The sequence below is a fragment of the Schistocerca serialis genome, chromosome 9 (genome assembly GCF_023864345.2).
Source record: "Schistocerca serialis cubense isolate TAMUIC-IGC-003099 chromosome 9, iqSchSeri2.2, whole genome shotgun sequence".
Taxonomy (NCBI): domain Eukaryota; kingdom Metazoa; phylum Arthropoda; class Insecta; order Orthoptera; family Acrididae; genus Schistocerca; species Schistocerca serialis.
Window position 1 is genome coordinate 52,210,715 of NC_064646.1, and position 18,689 is coordinate 52,229,403.

General features: G+C 45.3%; 1 protein-coding gene across 1 annotated transcript in view; it reads right to left on the reverse strand.

Annotated features, from left to right (window-relative positions):
- The window catches only part of LOC126418852 (glucose dehydrogenase [FAD, quinone]-like), a 101,372-nt gene that overhangs the window by 22,332 nt on the left and 60,351 nt on the right, over positions 1–18,689 (reverse strand). The window contains exons 4-5 of the mRNA XM_050085839.1: positions 15,681–15,883; positions 1,977–2,278 (exon numbers count right to left, since the gene is read on the reverse strand). Coding sequence (XP_049941796.1) covers positions 1,977–2,278; positions 15,681–15,883 — 505 coding nt within the window. The remainder of the gene's footprint in view (positions 1–1,976; positions 2,279–15,680; positions 15,884–18,689) is intronic.

Sequence of the window (18,689 nt, forward strand, 5' to 3'; positions counted from 1 at the left end):
CTACAGAAAAAACAAGGAAAGTTAAGAGGCATTCTTCGTAAAATTAATTAACATAAACGCAGTTGGTTCATAGATTACAATGCGCTGCCAGTGTCTGCTTCTTTGCTGTTACATTCATGTTTTTTTTTTTTTCGGTCAGGCCTCTTTTATTCGGTGCGGTACTGGTTGACTCAGAGAACCTTTTCATGTGTCATCCGCACGGGGTCTCGCGTGATACTTGATAAATTTGCTGGATATTTTACGTGATTGTTACGACTTTCTCGTACGCAGTCAAGGTACAACCCTATGTCAGGACTTGCGAGGGCCCTTTTAATGTTAATTAATTTCTATGAATAAACCCTCTTAGCTTACTATTTTTTTCGTACCGTCTGAATACGGGATTTACACTCTGAAACCAATATCGTGTGTAGCATTAGCCCGCATCTCGTGGTCGTGCGGTAGCGTTCTCGCTTCCCACGCCCAGGTTCCCGGGTTCGATTCCCGGCGGCGTCAGGGATTTTCTCTGCCTCGTGATGGCTGGGTGTTGTGTGATGTCCTTAGGTTAGTTAGGTTTAAGTAGTTCTATGGTCATCAGTCCCCTAGAACTTAGATGTTAAGTCCCATAGTGCTCAGAGCCATTTGAACCATTTTTTGTGTGTAGCATTAAAGGGTTTGTCAGGTACAACTGGAGGGGATTTTTTCGTCCTGAAAAGTAAAAGCACTGTTGAAATTGATAAATTTATAGCAGTCACTCGCAAATAATCTGTTTATTGCAGATCTAGCTAGATTTCAGCCGCTGTGTGCGTCTCATCTATGGTAAAACAAAGTACCTCTGCTGGTGCAGAAGTTCAAAAATCACGTGGTTTGTATTTTTAATTTGATCTGCCGTTAAAATGAAGTCAAATGTATTTTAATAGATAATTTTAGTAAAGTTTTATTTATTTTGTAAGCAAGAGAATTGTATATTATTCTGGATTTACTTTTTTCGACAGAAACGTGTTGTTGTTGTTGTTGTTGTGGTCTTCAGTCCTGAGACTGGTTTGATGCAGCTCTCCATGCTACTCTATCCTGTGCAAGCTTCTTTATCTCCCAGTACCTACTACAACCTAAATTCTTCTGAATCTGCTTAGTGTACTCATCTCTTGGTCTCCCTCTACGACTTTTACCCTCCACACTGCCCTCCAGTACTAAATTGGTGATCCCTTAATGCCTCATAACATGCCCTACCAACCGATCCCTTCTTCTAGTCAAGTTGTGCCACAAACTCCTCTTCTCCCCAATCCTATTCAATACCTCCTCATGAGTTATGTGATCTACCCATCTAATCTTCAGCCTTCTTCTGTACCACCACGTTTCGAAAGCTTCTATTCTCTTCTTGTCTAAACTATTTATTGCCCATACTTCACTTCCATACATGGCTACACTCCATACAAATACTTTCAGAAACGACTTCCTGACACTTACATCTATACTCGATGTTAACAAATTTCTCTTCTTCAGAAACGCTTTCCTTGCCATTGCCAGTCTACATTTTATGTCCTCTCTACTTCGACCATCATCAGTTATTTTGCTCCCCAAATAGCAAAACTCCTTTACTACTTTAAGTGTCTCATTTCCTAATCTAATTCCCTCAGCAAGACCCAACTGGCGTGACACTGTGCGCTCAAAGTGACCAGCAGCTGCTCCAGAACATACGAAAGTTCATCTGGTTTTCGCTCCAGCGAAAAGGAGGTCGCGTGGTCAACACCAGACGCATTTCATGGAGAAAAACTAGCACAAGAATGAAATGTTAGACGTTGCTACACGCTGCTCCCTAGCCACTCAGGTAACAACACGCTGTACAAGTGGAATGACGACAGATAAAGTTGAACTGGGAAGTAAAGGAAGTAAGAATTTCTCGTATGCACGTGCAGTAGGCAAACGGGATAAAATGTGAGGGGAGAGGCCTGTAGCGGGCCTCCGCCTCACAGTGTGAGAGACACGGAGGTGAGACTTACGGCGAGGTCCTGTATGACGGGGATGCCCATCTCCTCGAGGTGTCGGCGCGGCCCGATGCCGGACAGCATGAGCAGCTGCGGGCTGTTGATGGCGCCGGCGGACAGCACGACCTCGCGGCGCGCGCGCACGTAGCGGCGGCGGCCGGCGCGCTCCAGGAAGACGCCGCGAGCCCTGCGCGTCTCGGGGTCGACGTCCACCCTGGTGACCAGCGAGCGCTTGCGCACGTGCAGGTTGGGCCGGCCGCGCGCGGGGTGCAGGTAGGCGCGCGACGACGACCACCGCGTGCCGTTGCGCAGCGTCACTGCGGGGGCAACGGCGGGGATCAGCTGGCGGGCGTGCGGGGAGGGTGCTCCAGTGGAGCGGGTCGCTGCTGGGGTGGAAGGAGTGTGCGGGAGGAGGCGTGCAGCGCGACTGAGCATGGCGACGAGGGCGGCTATGAGAAAGGTAAAGAGAAGGGAGAGAGAGGAGTGGGGAGAGTTCTTTGAAAGTGGGGGAGGAAGCGTTTCCGGCTGGTTCTCGCTGTCAGGTATATGACATAAAAAAATGAAATACTACCGCGTACGGCAAGTTTTGCCTAACGCACAGTATAAAATCTCAGATACCGGCTGGTATCGATTACATCATTTGTAACTTCGTATAAAAATCAGTTTCCACTTGGCAATACGGCGTCTGATGTGCAATTCTACTGGATACAAATTTTCCTGTCTCTCTCTCTCTCTCTCTCTCTCTCTCTCTCTCTGTGTGTGTGTGTGTGTGTGTGTGTGTGTGTGTGTGTGTGTGTGTGTGTGTGTGTGTGTGTGTGTGTGTGAATGTAACAGACATATAACAAATGTCACGGACTGCCTCCTAATATCGTCTCGGTTCCCACTTTCGTCTGGCGTAGTGCAGCAGCTCGACATAGCATGGACTCAACAAGTCGTTAGAATAACTTCCTTTAATTTACGTCTATGTTCACAAACTTTTTGTTAACAGATTACCGGTTTCGGTCTTCAATGACCATCACCAGATCTGGCTTGGCTCTGAGCACTATGGGACTTAACTTGTGAGGTCATCAGTCCCCTAGAACCTAGAACTACTTAAACCTAACTAACGTTAGGACATCACACACATCCATGCCCGAGGCAGGATTCAAACCTGCGACCGTAGCGGTCTCTCGGCTCCAGACTGTACCGCCTAGAACCGCACGGCCACTGCGGCCGGCTCACCAGATCTGTTTCATAAAAACAAGTCCTAATGTATTGCAGCCATAGTGGCACTACTTTAGGATTTACTTTTTATGAAACAGTTCTGATGATGGTCATTAAAGACCGAAACCGGTAATCTGTTAACAAAAAGTTTGTGACCATAGACGTAAATTGAAGGAAACTTATTACACATACAGGTCACTGTTTTTTTCGCGACGATGTCGCAGCTTGTGACAGTCGTTAGAAGTCACCTGCAGATATTTTGAGCCATGCTGCCTCTATATAGCCGTCCATAATTGCTGAAGAGTTCCCGTTGCAGGATTTTGAGCGCTCCAGTATGTCCCATTAAAGTTCAGTTGGTGGCCAAATCATCCAGAAAGTTCTTCAAACCATTCGTGAACAATTGTGGACCAGTGACATGGTGCGTTTTCATCCATAAAAATTGTATTGTTGTTTGGGAAAATGAAGTTCGTGAATGGCTGCAGATGGCTTCCACGTAGCCCCAACATAACCGTGCCCAGTCAGTGATCGGATCAGTTATACCAGAGGACCCTGTCCATTCCATGCAGACAAAGCCCGCACCTTTATGGAGCCACCACCAACTTAACGTGCACAGTGCCTTATCGACAACTTGGGTCCATGACTTCGTGGGCTCTGCGCTACACTCGAACCTTACCGTCAGCTACTGCCAACTGAAATCGGGACTCATCTGACCAAGCCACGGTTCTCCAGTCGTCTGTGTTCCAACCAACACGGTCACGAGCCTAGAAGATGTGCTGCAGGCGGCGTCGTGCTGTTAACAAAGGCAGTCGTGTCGGTCGTTTGCTGCCGTAGCCGATCAACGCCACATTTCGTGGCACTGTCACATCGGATACGCTCGTCTAACGTCCCACATTGATTTCTGCGGTTATTTCACGCAGTGTTACTGGTCTGTCGGCCTCTGGTTTCAAATGTGACGTCGAGGCTGTTGGCCACTGCGTTATTCGTGGTGAGTGGTGATGCCTGAAATTTCGTATTCTCGTCACGCTCGTGACACTGCAGGCATCGGGATATTGAATTCCTTAGCGATATTCCAAGTGGAGCGTGAGCTACCATTCCGCTGTTCGGCCTTAATCACATCAGAAACCTCTCCACACGGGGAACCACCTGAGTGCAGATGACGGTTTGCAAAAACAGACATAATGTCTTATGGGATAATAGCAATCAGTGATTTTATAATGTTACTTAAAATCCGTCTTGATTGCAAATTTTTTTTTTATTATTCATATGACCGGTTTCGGTTCATTCAGAACCATCTTCAGATCTGATATTACAGTTACAGAAGTAACCAGTCCAAATCCAGCAACTTTCACATGTGATGTGACGTAGCATGTGAAAGTTGCTGGATTTGGACTGGTTACTTCTGTAACTGTAATATCAGATCTGAAGATGGTTCTGAATGAACCGAAACCGGTCATATGAATAATAAAAAAAAAATTGCAATCAAGACGGATTTTAAGTAACATTGTTAAAAGGGTGGTTTCAAAATAGATATGAGTTACAGTGGGATGTTTATTATTTGTACTTAGTCTCTCAGTGGGAATAGTACAGTTTCTTCGTACACGCAAAAATGATACCCCAGAGGAGAAGCAACGAGGCCAGCAAAAGAATCACCTGACTACGAAATCCGTAATTTATCAGAGTGGACTTGTCTTCTAATGTCACTCAAAAATGACGAACGTCTTTGCAGTGGCTGCATCATAATAGACAGATTTTTATTATTGGAAGGGGCTGTTAAAATACTGAACGTACGTCACGGTCCTGGAAAGTAATAGAATTTACAGAAAGCTTAAAATAACTAAAGCAAAACTTAATGGTGAATTCAAACTGTGTGCTGAAACAGTATTCGAACGTGAAACCTTACCTTAAACGGGCAATGCTCTTACCGAATGAACTGTCCAGTCACGACTCACAAACTGCTGTCACAGCTGTTCTCTTCTTCTAGTAACTCTCTCCTAGTTTGCAGATTTCTCCTCCAGACCTTTTGCGACTGGTAGTACTGTAAAATAGAGACTGCGGGGAATGGGCTTCGCCGCAGCCTAGAGGGTCGTTTCCAGAATGAATAACCACTCTGCAGGGGAATGTGCGGTAGTCTGAAACTTCGTGTCAGATTTAAAACGGTGTGTCGGACCAGCACATGTTGCTGCAGACTGAAAATTCGTTCTGGAAACTACGCTAAACTGTGGCCAAGCTATTCGTTTTTAGGAGTGGTGCTGACGTTAGTCAAATGTGAACTCGCCCACGGGAAGATTTGAGTGTTCATTTTTCCCTCATACTATAAGAGAGTGGAATGGTAGAAAAGAAATCTGAAAGTGATTCTACGAGTCTTCTGCCAAAGACTTCGTTGTCAACTGCAGAGTGATCATGTAAATGTTTGCTTCCAGGCCTGTATTCCTAGTCCCGCAGGATATGTAGAACAACTAACCATTTATAATGGATCAAATCAAACTAATCTGAAGTTAGAAAAGTAGTTGTGAGCTACAGGTCGAAGTAAAGCTGTCACTGCCAGTTGTGGGCCGTAGCTGCGTGGCTGTCACTAAGAGCACTGCTCGCGAAAGGCAAGGTTGCCGGTTCGAGTCTCTCGTACATAGTTTAAGTCTGCCGGGAGTTTTCAGCTGCAGAAAGCTACCGACAATTAAACGAATATCTGAACCTAATGGCACTGCTAGCGTAATAAAATGCGGAATGGTTGTGGCATGTATACACAACTCGCGAACTGCTGCCGTATAGCAGTCATCGACCTGAATCCATCGAATCATTACCACACGTAACTGATTTCCAAACATGTTGTAAACGAACCAAAATGGTTAATTATTACAAATCAGCACCTATCTGTTTAAAATGAAAGTTTGTACGCTGACTGTTGGATGAGCTTATCAACGTTCTAATATGCAACTGCCTTGAAGCGTTGTCTGTTTAAAGCAACAAGACCGGTTACATTTTCGCTCACTTTGTAGTAACTATTAAGAGAAAAAAACATAAATTATTATTCTTTGTCCTCCCTCATTACGATTTCCCCTTGACCTGCACACACACTAAATTTAAAATTAAACTGGTCACCTTGTTTTCGGGACATCTTCGTGACTCAGGCATATGTACATCAGAATGATCAGTGAAAACATTGAATTCTAAATTACTGTCCTGTGAGCACTCTAAAGGCCTTATGTACCGATAAAATAAAAGTATCAGTTCCAAAGAGAATTAACATTATATTTGTAGGGTTAATTAAGCTGCCAGATGCCAACCCTACTACGAGACACAAAAGAAAACGCTGTTGCCTGCAGTACCACGGAACTGTTTACCTCATTTTCATTGCCGCTTGTGTTTTCCGACCTTGGACTGTCTCTGTGTTCAACCAAGTGTATACTACTGAACTTGCAGTCCACTTTATGTGTGGTTTTGCGCTATGTAATAAGGCAAAAAGGCTGAGCTTTCGTGGAGCCTCATAGAATTCAAGCAGAGATGTTTTAGAGGTAGAGGTAACGAATGTCGAAGTCTGTAAACTCAAATGGTTCGTACTTTTGTCACTACTGAATGATCATACGTTGTAAGCGCATAAATGTGAATCATCAGTCGCACAAGAGTTAACTGCTGGCGTCTCGTGTAAACCATCTCCACGTAATCTTGAGCAGCTGCTGCCACTTCACTGTGTTTCACATCCTCTGGAGTTTGTTTTCGTTCAGAACATTCTTTCTCAACGATTCAGCTTTCACAAACATTAGTGCACAGCGTATTACATGCGACTTGTACATTCGTGCTCACGGTATTCGTTAGCGCTGTAACAAAGACTAATATTTCTTGGGCCAGTGCTATATTCCTCCGGAAACGTTACCACTATCCGGAAAATAAGCGAGATACCAAGAACAACAAAATGCAGTTTCCAACCTAAATACGTAAGGCTGTTTGCCGGAGTGTGGGGTATTTAGGCATTTATTTTCCGCTTGTTATATATTCGTTCGGGTTAATTATACAGATTATACCTAATAAATCACAAATTAAGATATACGAGGTGCTTTCTGGCAGGTATGACAGCCCAAGTAGTTTGTAACGCCGGAAATGCATATCCTCCTATTTCCATCTATTGCACTGCAAATTTTTTTCCTTATTTTGTTACCTGAAGATATAACATTTCTGTGTCTTTGTACGAGGGTTATTCCAAAAGTAAGGTCCGATCGGTCGCGAAATGGAAACGACTATGAAAATCCGATAAAGCTTTGCACAGATGTGTTGGGTAGTGTCTCTAGTATAACCCCAGTTAGCATCACGTCGCTCTTCTCATTTCTGAGCTCGCAGTGAGTGCGTAAAGATGTCTAGAAAATAGTGTCTGCCGCCAAGTACGAGGGCCTGGTGAGAAATTTCGCCTGAAGCTATGCAGCCAACATTACATAACTGTCGTGCTGTTTCGTCTTCACGACAATTCTCAGCCGCATTCTGCAGGGGCAATGAAGATGCTCCTGCATCGTTTTCAAATGGAAATGTTAGATTACCCACAATACAGTCCGCAATTGTCTCCCCCTGAGTTTCATCTCTGGTCACATGAACCGCTGTCTCTGAAGACAACATTTTGACACAGACAACGAGGTGTAGGCCAGCGTGGAGAATTGGCGGAAAGCACTGGCGGCTGCCTTCTATGATGAGGCTATTGAAAAGTTGGTACAACGCTATGACAAAAGTCTAAGTCAGAACGGCGACTACGTAGAGAAGTAGCTGAAAGGTGTAGCTAATTGTTACAAGTAAAACATTTCTGATGTTCACTGTGGTTTCAATTTGGCAATCAATCGGACCTTACTTTTGGAATAACCCTCGTATATTGTAGTTGTTTTACTGTTTGTCTATATTTATGCATTTATGTCGATTTATAATTGGTTTGTTTTGTGAATATTATTTGTATTTATACGCTGGGTGTGGCCTAGGGAAAACTATGCTATCGAACGAATACATCGATAGGTCGTGTGGAGAACCAAAGTGTTTAGGATCTTTGGTAGTGTTAACTCTGTCGCGTGGAGCGCGGCCAGAGTAGAGAGAGTCTGGCTGGGGTGGTGCAGTGGAGCAGGTGTGTTGTGTGACGCTCCCGCGAGTTGCCGCGCTTTCGTGGTTTGGCAGCATGTAATTGCGCTCGACTTGTTATGTTAGTTTCTGACGCGGTGTCGCGGACGGGAAGCATTAGCTGGCGCACATCAAGAGCCCCTTTCGCCTGGTGACCGTGTCGAGAAGAAGGCGCGCCAACATCCAGCTTCTGCAACAGCGACGGCCGACAATGAGTGACTGTCGCCACTTCCTCGATCGACGGCTTCAAACCTTCAATCAACCAACAAGGAAGACTGGAAGCACGTAAAGTTTTAGAACTGTATGGCAGACCTGAGCTTTTAAAATTGTTCCATTTGGCTCACCTAATTAAGCAACTTAGCATGAACGTTTGTTGCTCATTGTCCTAATTGCATTACCAGGCAGGGTCCCTTCCTTTTCCGGAATGAACCCGAGTGTCGTTGAAATTCAAACGCCAGCATCATTCGATTTCAATGCTTTAATTTCAAAGTTCAGTTAAGGTATTCATAGCTGGCTACAATATTTAGATTACACAAGCACAAATTATGAGTGCGAGTTTTGTTACCATATTTTAATTTACCTGTGACTACAGCTCAGCTTTGTACGTACTAAATTTTAGTATTGTTAATTGTTCAGAATCATTTAATTCAAGTTCAAAGTTAAATCTCTTATTTCTAAATTGCGTAGATTCAAGTAGCTTTTGAAATGATTGTTGAGGTAGCCCAAGACTAACCGTATTTTACTGAATTTCGATGTGCTTCAGAAAGAAAGCTCACTATAAATTTCAGTCACTAAATTAACTTTCGATTTTCCGGTTTTATTAATTCGTTTGCTAAATTATGTCAGAGTGTAGCGAAATTTATTACTTCTGTCAAACTTTGTTTTCACACTACACGTGTCAACCTTCAGTTGCCACGCTTCTAGTGCTAATTATATGTGTAATAACCTTTCTTTTTCAGTTACTATAGTAATTGTCCTTAGGACTGGCGACCGTAATTTCCCCCAAATCTCAAATATCTAATTACCGCTAGTTAATTGTTAATGTAACGGCCGCACATTTACTTTCTTTATTAACTTTACCCCTTTTCAAAATTAATTTCCACCAGTTTCATTTACATTTTTCCTTTCATTTAGATGTAACCCTTTCCTCCCTCTTTACCGACAAATTAACTTCGGTGACGATTGCTTTTCCCAAATTTCCATTAGGTACACGCGGTTTAATTTTTCACTGTCATTAAGGTCGATAAGTGAGGGGAAGGTTACAAGTTAAACCGAGTAGTGGAGTAGCTTTCCTTCTGAAGAAAGTGAGGAGTAAACTGGAGGACGTGGAAGACAGCTGAAGAAGCTGAACTGCTGTGAGGACGGAGAAAGCAAAAAGCAAATACTCCTAGTGAAAGGTTTCAGCCTACAAGCACTTTGGCGCCGGCTTCTCAACACACACTCTAAGCTGTATGAATGCCAAAGTTGCTGCCCGGATAGTCGCACGCGTTAGCACGCTGCTTCCGAGATTTGGGGAGACGCGTCAGCCCCAAATCCGCCCAGCGTACTAGCGACGAATGCTAGTGTGCTGCCCAGCCTGGATTTGGTTTTAGGCGCGTTTCAGCATCCCACCAGGTGAATATCATGCTGGTTCCCACGTCTCGCCTCAGTTACACGATATGCAAATATTTCGAAAATCTTCTCACGCTTACGTGGACCCACAGAAGGGGGCACACAATTTACATATGGGGCAGGAAGAGGGGGGGGGGGAGGGAGAGGGGGGGGGTAGTTGCCGGTAGGAACGGCACCCGACCACCTACTACTATTAACATTACCAGTTAACTTGCCGACCTCGTGAAGATACAGGATAAGGCCAGCATACAGATTCACAAGTCACGTTCAGCCATTCAAAGCAAACCAAACGGATTTTCTTTCCGACTATCATTTGTTACACCAAGTAATTCGCACTCGGAATAAGAATGCTGCAGTAAACAAGGAAATGTATCACCTCACCCGCAGAGAAGCTGAAGTTACTGTTACTATTCTCTTTCAGGAATACATTGTCCAAATTCTACCAAAAGCTCTGTTAGTAGAACCCCTTTTTTTTTACTAGCCCGATTTCTGAACATCATAGCTCATTACGAAATGTGGAACTTTTACGTCATGTGGCCAAAAATTAAACGCTGATATTGTGCAGATTAACATGCTTTTCCTGTACGTTCCGACCATCAGCAGGAGTCAATATATGAAAACGAATTGCATCAATTCTCGACGCTTAGCTGTAAGATCCTAAAACTGTTCGCAGCAAAAACCCCTCAGAACGTGAACTGTATCATTTTGTCTAATTTACGGCCATATGAAGAAATGGTTCTCGTAACGTTAGTGAATGAGACGGGAAGCACTAACAGTGTCTGTTATAGGATTTATTTCACTTGTTCATGAAATAAGAGGGGACTTCAAAGGGATAATTATTCCCGTCGTCCCAAGCTTAACGCCGTTGGGCAACTGGAGTGTTGCTCTCTTCAGACACAGTTCTACTATGGTACGGATAACATGTGCACCGCGGTGTGGGAGTGAAATGACGCGGCAACTGGAAACGTACTCCAAATTCTGAAGTACGCGGGGAAAGTGCGATTCTTGTGAGAAAATCGTGCAAGTTGCAGAAATTAACGGTGAAGTTCCAGCTGTACGTAGACCAAAACCGATGTTGCGTCCAGGCAAAGTGAACTGATGCCAAATCGGGAAGGATGGCAATCGGCATCCACCACAGACGGAAGTATCCATACAATCGAGGAACTAATTTGCGCCGGCCGGAGTGACCGAGCGGTTCTAGGCGCTACAGTCTGAAACTGCGCGACTGCTACGGTCGCAGGTTCGAATCCTGCCTCGGGCATGGATGTGTGTGATGTCCTTAGGTCAGTTAGGTTTAAGTAGTTCTAAGTTCTAGGGGAATGACGACCTCAGATGTTAAGTCCCATAGTGCTCAGAGCCATTTGAACCATTTTGAACTAATTCACAGCAGCCACAGATTTTCGGACGATGGGAACGCACAGCGGTTCTCGGATGGCTCCGTGAGCGAGGAGCGGGTTTCTGTCGCCGTGGAACTGAACGATCGTAGAACGTTCCGACCGCTGTTTGCAGAGATTTGGCGATTGTGTTGAAAACTAGTGTCACGTATCTTTATCTGTGTGTAGTCTAAGACATCATTCAACAAAGTGTACCTGGCCTGTCTTCTTGAAGTACCCTCTAAATTGATCTGTGGATCTCCCAAACCGCCAGAAAGATGAAAAATCTCGCAGTGTTCTCGTTGTGAAGCTGACCGTGAAATAGGATAAACGTTGCGATAAGAACGGAAACTCTGTATTCAGTGGATACGCACATTGGTCAAAAAATTTGTTGCGATTCTTGAGTTTGTCCCGGCGTATTTGATAATCAAAATATCCACGGGTATACTGCCGGTCTACAGTGTCCAACGGGCACAATATTTCGGCGATCATACATGTCGCCATCATCAGGTGAACTGACGGACTGAGCTCCTGTGAACGTGCCGGCACGGAGATCCGTACGCTATGGCTGCTCAGGGGAACTGGTTTCAGTCGCGGCGGCGGCCGATTTAAATACCCTCCGCCCGCATCGCACTACCTCCGCCGTCCACGCCCCGCGCCACGGTCGCGCGGTGGAGCAGATTGCGACGGCGTCTGAGATGACGTCGGTGTGATGGCTCTGTCCGCCGTGGTCGTCACAACTATACATTTGCTCGATTTACTTTCGGAAATCCAGAAATACGGAATCAATCTGAAATCCCTTGCCAATAGCACTCGGCACTTCATGCGAATAAAGAGCTAGTTGTGTTTCACGAGAACGGTGTTTTCTAAATCCATGTTGACAGTGAGTCAATAGACAGTTTTCTTCGAGGTAATTCATAATGTTCGAACACAATATATGTTCAAAAATCCTGCTGCATATGGACGTTAACGATATGGGCCTGTAATTTAGTGGATTACTCCTACCACCTTTCTTGAATATTGATGTGACCTGTGCAACTTTCCATCTTTTGGTACGGATCTTTCGTCGAGGGAACGGTTGTATATAATTGTTAAGCATGGAGCTATTGCATCAGTATACTCTGAAGATAGCCTAATTCATATACAGTCTGGACCAGAAGACTTCGCCGCGCGGGGTAACAGTCCTCTCTCGGGCATGAGTGTGTATGTTGTTCTTGGCGTTAGTTAGTTTTAGTTAGGTAGTGCGTAACCATAGGGATCGAGGACCTCAGCAGTTTGGTCCCATAGGAATTTACCACAAATTTCCAGAAGACTTGCTTTTAATCAAGTGATTTAAGTTGATTCGCTACTCCGAGGACATTCACTTCTACGTTACTCATGTCTGCAGCTGTTCGTTCGAATTCTGCAGTATTTACATCGTCTTCTTTTGTGACGGAATTTCGGAGGCTGCCTTTAGTAACTCTGCTTTGGCAGCACTGTCTTCGATAGTATCTTCATTGCTATCGCGCAGAGAAGGCATTGATTGCATCTTGCCCGTAGCATACTTCTCGTACGACCAGAATCTCTTTGGATTTTCTGCCAGTTTTCGAGACAAAGTTTTATCAACGTTCACCCTGTATCTCTGTCTCTATATTATTATTTCTGAGGTCAAGTGCATGATCCTCTCTTTCGGGGTTACTTTGACCCCTGGTCATTGGCATCCCAGTATTACAGATACACAATTTATCACACAGTGTTGATACCAGTGACAGTGTGGAACTAAGGAAGACATATATTAACCATCGGTGTATAGACGAAAGCTCATTTGGAAGCTCAAATTGCAAGCTGTTGTGGTCCAGGCAGTGAATGAGGTGTAATATATAATGTCAAATATCTCCGGAAATAATAAATGAATTTTGTTTGGCCACAAACTCCAGATATACAATTGATAAATGATGAACTGGTAACCTTAATTCAAAGTGCAATGGATGTTTTGAAAGGTGGACTTGGGTCTAACAGGGGTGAAATTAGAGCTATTACGCTCAGCTAAATTTGGTGCTGTGCGTGTGGTACTCCATACTAGTATCTTACACACATCGAAAAAAGTTTTGCATCACCTCGGTTCCGAGAGTTTAGCAACCTGTACAGATAATTGGAACAGAGATCAATATAAACATCATTTTCGCCATTTTTATTGCTCATGAAAACCACACATTGCATGTTGTACCAGCACACAGCGAGACCTTCAGAGGTGGTGGTCCAGATTGCTGTACACACCGGTACCTCTAATACCCAGTAGCACGTCCTCTCGCACTGATGCATGCCTGTATTCGTCGTGGCATACTATCCACAAGTTCATGAAGGCACTGTTAGTCCAGATTGTCTCACTCCTCAACGGCGATTCGGCGTAGATTCCTCAGAGTGGTTTTCAATCCATACCACGCATTTTCGATAGGGTTCATGTCTGGAGAACATGCTGGCCACTCTAGTCGGGCGATGTCGTTATCCTGAAGGAAGTCGTTCACAAGACGTTCACGATGGGGGCGCTAATTGTCGTCCATTAAGACGAATGCCTCGCCAGTATGCTGCCGACATGGTTGCAATGTCGGTCAGAGGATGGAATCCACGTATCGGACAGCCGTTACGGCCTCTTCCAAGACCACCAGCGGCGTACGTCGGCCCCACATAATGCCACCCCAAAACAGCAGGGAACCTCCACCTTTCTGTACTCGCTGGACAGTGCGTCTAAGGCGTTCAGCCTGACTGGGTTGCCTCCAAACGCGTCTCCGACGATTGTCTGGTTGAAGGCTTATGCGACACTTATCGGTGAAGAGAACGTGATGCCAATCCTGGGCGGTCCATTCTGCATGTTGTTGGGCCCATCTGTACCGCGTTGTATGGTGTTGTGGTTGCAAAGATGGACCTCGCCATGGACATCGGGAGTGAAGTTGCGCATCCTGCAGCCTATTGCGTACAGTTTGAACCGTAACACGACGTCCTGTGGCTGCACGAAAAGCATTGTTCAATGTGGAGGCGTTGCTATCACGGTTCATCCGAGCCATAATTCGTAGGTAGCGGTCATCCACTGCAGTAGTAGCCCTCGGGCGGCATGTCATCTATAGTTCCTGTCTTTCTGTATCTCCTCTGTGTCCGAACAACATCGCTTTGGTTCGATGCAATGCGGACGGGGTCGAACCGCAGTATTTACCGTGTAGGCGTGGCTGAACTACAGACAACACGAGCCTCCTGCTGGAATGATTGGAACTGACTGGCTGTCGGACTCCCTCCGTCTAACAGGCGCTGCTCATGCATGGTTGTTTACATGTTTGGGCGGGTTTAGTGACATCTCTGAACAGTGAAAGGGACTGTGCCTGTGATACAATATCCACAGTCAACGTCTATCTTCAGGAGTTGTAGGAACCAGGGTGACGCAAAATTTTTTTTGATGTGTTTATATGTATAATTTTGATGATGAATCACACTATTTGATTTGTGTACAATACTACGTGATTTTGTGAGGGTTAGTAAAGCACTTAAGAAAAATTTATATTAATGTATTTATTTCTGGATAGTCAACGTTTCAGGGTGTTTCGGACGTATGTACCACAAAGCGAATGGTATCTGACAGCTGTAGTGGAAGTACAGTCTGGTTAATGTACCCCGAATCGATGTTAAGTCTGACGATATACAGTCTCTTCATTTAGCTCGTCTGCAGTCTAGAAAATGTGTTGTACTAATTATTATGTAAAATTTTCACACAGGCCCTTACATTCACTAACATAAATAGCAAGAGAAGTTAAAAAGCGGTCCGTATAATTATGTTTGAATCTGAAAATCCGTCAAAGTATACCTGGTTTACGGTACCAGACTGCAAATGTCCATTTCACGCGTTTCACAGTGGGGTGTTCGCTCAAAAAGTGGTTGAGATGGACCTGCACTCCCTGACAGCAGCAATTCTTGCCGGGTTTGAAAACGATTGTGACAGTAGTCTCCGGCCCCTGTTGGTTAGGCTTTTTTTTGCGATCATTGGTCTTATGCAGTATGATGTGCCTGTGAGTGACACAACTCTTTGCAGACATTTTGGGCAGTCCTCTCTGATGCACTAACTTTATGAAGGCTTCATTCGTGGACACGTCCAGATGCGGCAACCACGCTGCCACGATTCTAGGTCGACCCATATTCCAGCACTGATACAGTACAACCGGCGGCCATAACGCACCATTCGATTACCGTGACTTAGGTCAGCGGTGGAGTGTGGCATGACGGCCTGGTACCAGCTCAACACATACATCGCTCTAAAACTATCAGTGTGATCTTTTAAGATGAGTGGCTAACATTTTGTCTGATGAGCTTATTTACATCGTGCAAGACAGTCGTCTGTGTGCACGTTGCGTCCATGTCAAGGAGGGCGGCAGTAGCAGTGGTGAGGTGTGAGGGGTGAGGTGTGAGGTGAGGTGGCTCGAGCTTTTACCTTGCAGGTAGGAGGAGCCGATCTGCGTGGCCCCGTTGTAGTCGTTGTGCGGGAAGCCGAGCAGCGCGGCGGCCTCCAGGAAGGCCTCGGCCAGCGGCGTGTGGTAGGGGGCGTAGTCCACCGCCACCGGGCCCTCCGTGTTGTGGAAGACGCGGTCCGCCGCCAGCTCAGGGATCGCCGTCGCCTCCGACTTGAGGAAGTACCTGCGCAGTGCGACAGCACGCTGTACCTTGCACACCGACATAAGGGAGATAGTCCCATACATTCCATCACCACCATGGTATTCGAATGGTTCAAATGGCTCTGAGCACCATGGGACTTAACATCTGAGGTCATCAGTCCCCTAGAGCTTAGAACTACTTACACCTAACTAACCTAAGGACATGACACACATCCATACCTGAGGCAGGATTCGAACCTGCGACCGTAGCGGTCTCGCGGTTCCAGACTGTAGCGCCTAGAACCGCACGGCCACTCCGGCCGGCCACCATGGTATTACTGCAGCATGTACACTCTTATGAAAAAAAATAGAAAAACCACGATGGAATTATCCGACGCGACGTCCACGTAAAGACAAATAAATAATTACAATTTCAGAAGAATTGGATGGTTTGTTCTAGAAAAGAGCTTCACAAACACGAATTCATTAACGCGTTGGTCCACCTCTGGCCCATACGCAAGCAATTATTCGGGTCGGCATTATTTGACTGGCTAGTCAGATGTCCTCCTGAGGGATATTGTACCAGATTATGTCGAACTGGCGCGTCAGATCGTCAGATTCCCGAAATGGTCGGAGAGCCCTGCCCATAATGCTCCAAACATTCTCTATTGGGGAGAGATTCGGCGAACTTGCTGACCAAGGTAGGGTTTGACAAGCGCGAAGGGAGGCGGCAGTAACTCTCTACGTATATACACTGAAGAACCAAAGAAACTGGTACACCTGCCGAATATCGTGTAGCGCCCCCGCGAGCACATTTGGGTCAACATTTTGTAAAACTTCAATTCCTCTCTCAAACCCCACCCTATGGGGAGAGAGGGAGATTTTAGTTTTAGCGACTCAAAATTTACGAAGGAAATAAGTGTTTTTATTTATCCGTAACCATTTTCCACGCAAAAATGATAACATGGATTTTCTTGAATTATAGCGCCAACTAGCAAGAATCAAAACAAATGTTTCAGACAAAATGTACGTAGTTATTTATGTAGAATCTGATTTTGCAATAAGAAATGTGGGTTCCCAGTTGAAATTTTAAAGTTGCCTCCCGCCCCACCCCCAGGGGGCTGGGGTGGTGGGCTAATTTTAGAACCAGCAGATGTCCCCCACCAAAATAATAACATTTGGATTCTACAAATTTTTTTCGTGTGAAGCTTATTTTTCGAGTTATTGTAGTTCGTCAACTTAAAATTTACACCCTGTATAAGACACGTGTGTCTCGCAGTTGTAAGATCGGTTACTGCTGCTATAATGGCAGGTTATCAAGGTTAATAGGGTTCAATGTGGTGCTGTAGTAGGCGCACGTGCCATGGATGAAGTAGGCACTCATCCGTACGACCAAATGGTGTACCGTGAATATCAGGAATTCGGTAAAACGTCAAATCTCCGACATCGCTGCGGCTGGAAAAAGACCCTGCGAGAACAGCATCAACGACGACTGAAGAGAATCCTTCTACGTGGTAGAAGTGCAGTCCTTTCCCAAACTGCTGCAGATTTCAATGCTAGGCCATCAACTAGTGCGAACCATTCAAAGAAACATCATCGACATGGACTTTCGGAGCCAAAAGCCCACCTGTCTACCCTTGATGACTGCATGACGCAAAGCTTGACGCCTCGCCTGGGCCCGTCGACACCGACATAGGACTGTTGATGACTGGGAACATGTTGCCTGATCGGACGAGTCTCGTTTCAAATTGTATCGAGCCGATGGACGTGTACGGGTATGGAGACATCCTAATGAATCCATGGACCCTGCATGTCAGTAGGGAACTGTTGACGTTGGCGGAGTTTCTGTAACGGTGTGGGTCGTGTGCAATTGGGGTGATATGGGACCGCTGATACGTCTGCATACGAGTCTGTCAGGTGACACGGAGATGAGCATTCTGCCTGATCACCTGCGTCCAGTCATGCCCATTGTGCATTCCGACGACTTGGGCAATTCCAGCAGGACAATGCGGCACACCCAATGCCAGAATTGCTACATAGTTGCTCCAGGAACACTCTTGTGAGTTTAAGCACTTCTGATGGCCAGCAAGTCCGCAGACACGAACATTATTGAGCATATCTGGGATGCCTTGCAACATGCTGTTCAGAGGAGATCTCCACACTCTCGTACGCTTACGGATTTATGGAGAGCCCTGCAGGATTCGTGGTGTCACTTCACTCCAGCACTACTTCAGACATAGTCGAGTCCATGCCACGTCGTGTTGCGGCAGTTCTGCGTGCTCGCCTGGTCCCTACACTGTATCAGGCAGGTGTACCAGTTTCTTTGGGTCTTCAGTGTAGTTATTGTTAAGGCTGTGTAGTAGCAATTAGGTACCACTCCAGACGTCTGCTGACACAGGCGTTAACAACTTTCTTCCTCTGTGGGTAGCTTCAAAAATGGGCAATTTTGTTGATTTAAATCTAACTCCATGATTCCATACCAGGACCTAAAAATCTGCAGTATGCCTGCATTGGTATAGAACATGCTTACAGTTTATCTCGTACATTTACCGTCAGAAATCGAATAACGACAGTAACGCCTGCATTGGTATAGAACATGCTTACAGTTTATCTCGTACATTTACCGTCAGAAATCGAATAACGACAGTAAAGCTGATTACGTTAGAGTTACTCACTGTTTCTTGGCCGATACATAAGGATTCCTGACGAAAAAATTGCTTGAAGAATGTCTTCTAAAAGGGAAAAAAGACGAGTTATATAGCATTAATAATAACATTAATCAATGAAGTTTGTTATTCTGATTGGATCACAAACTATAAAATTAGTTTTGGGGTATTCTCAAGTCCTGC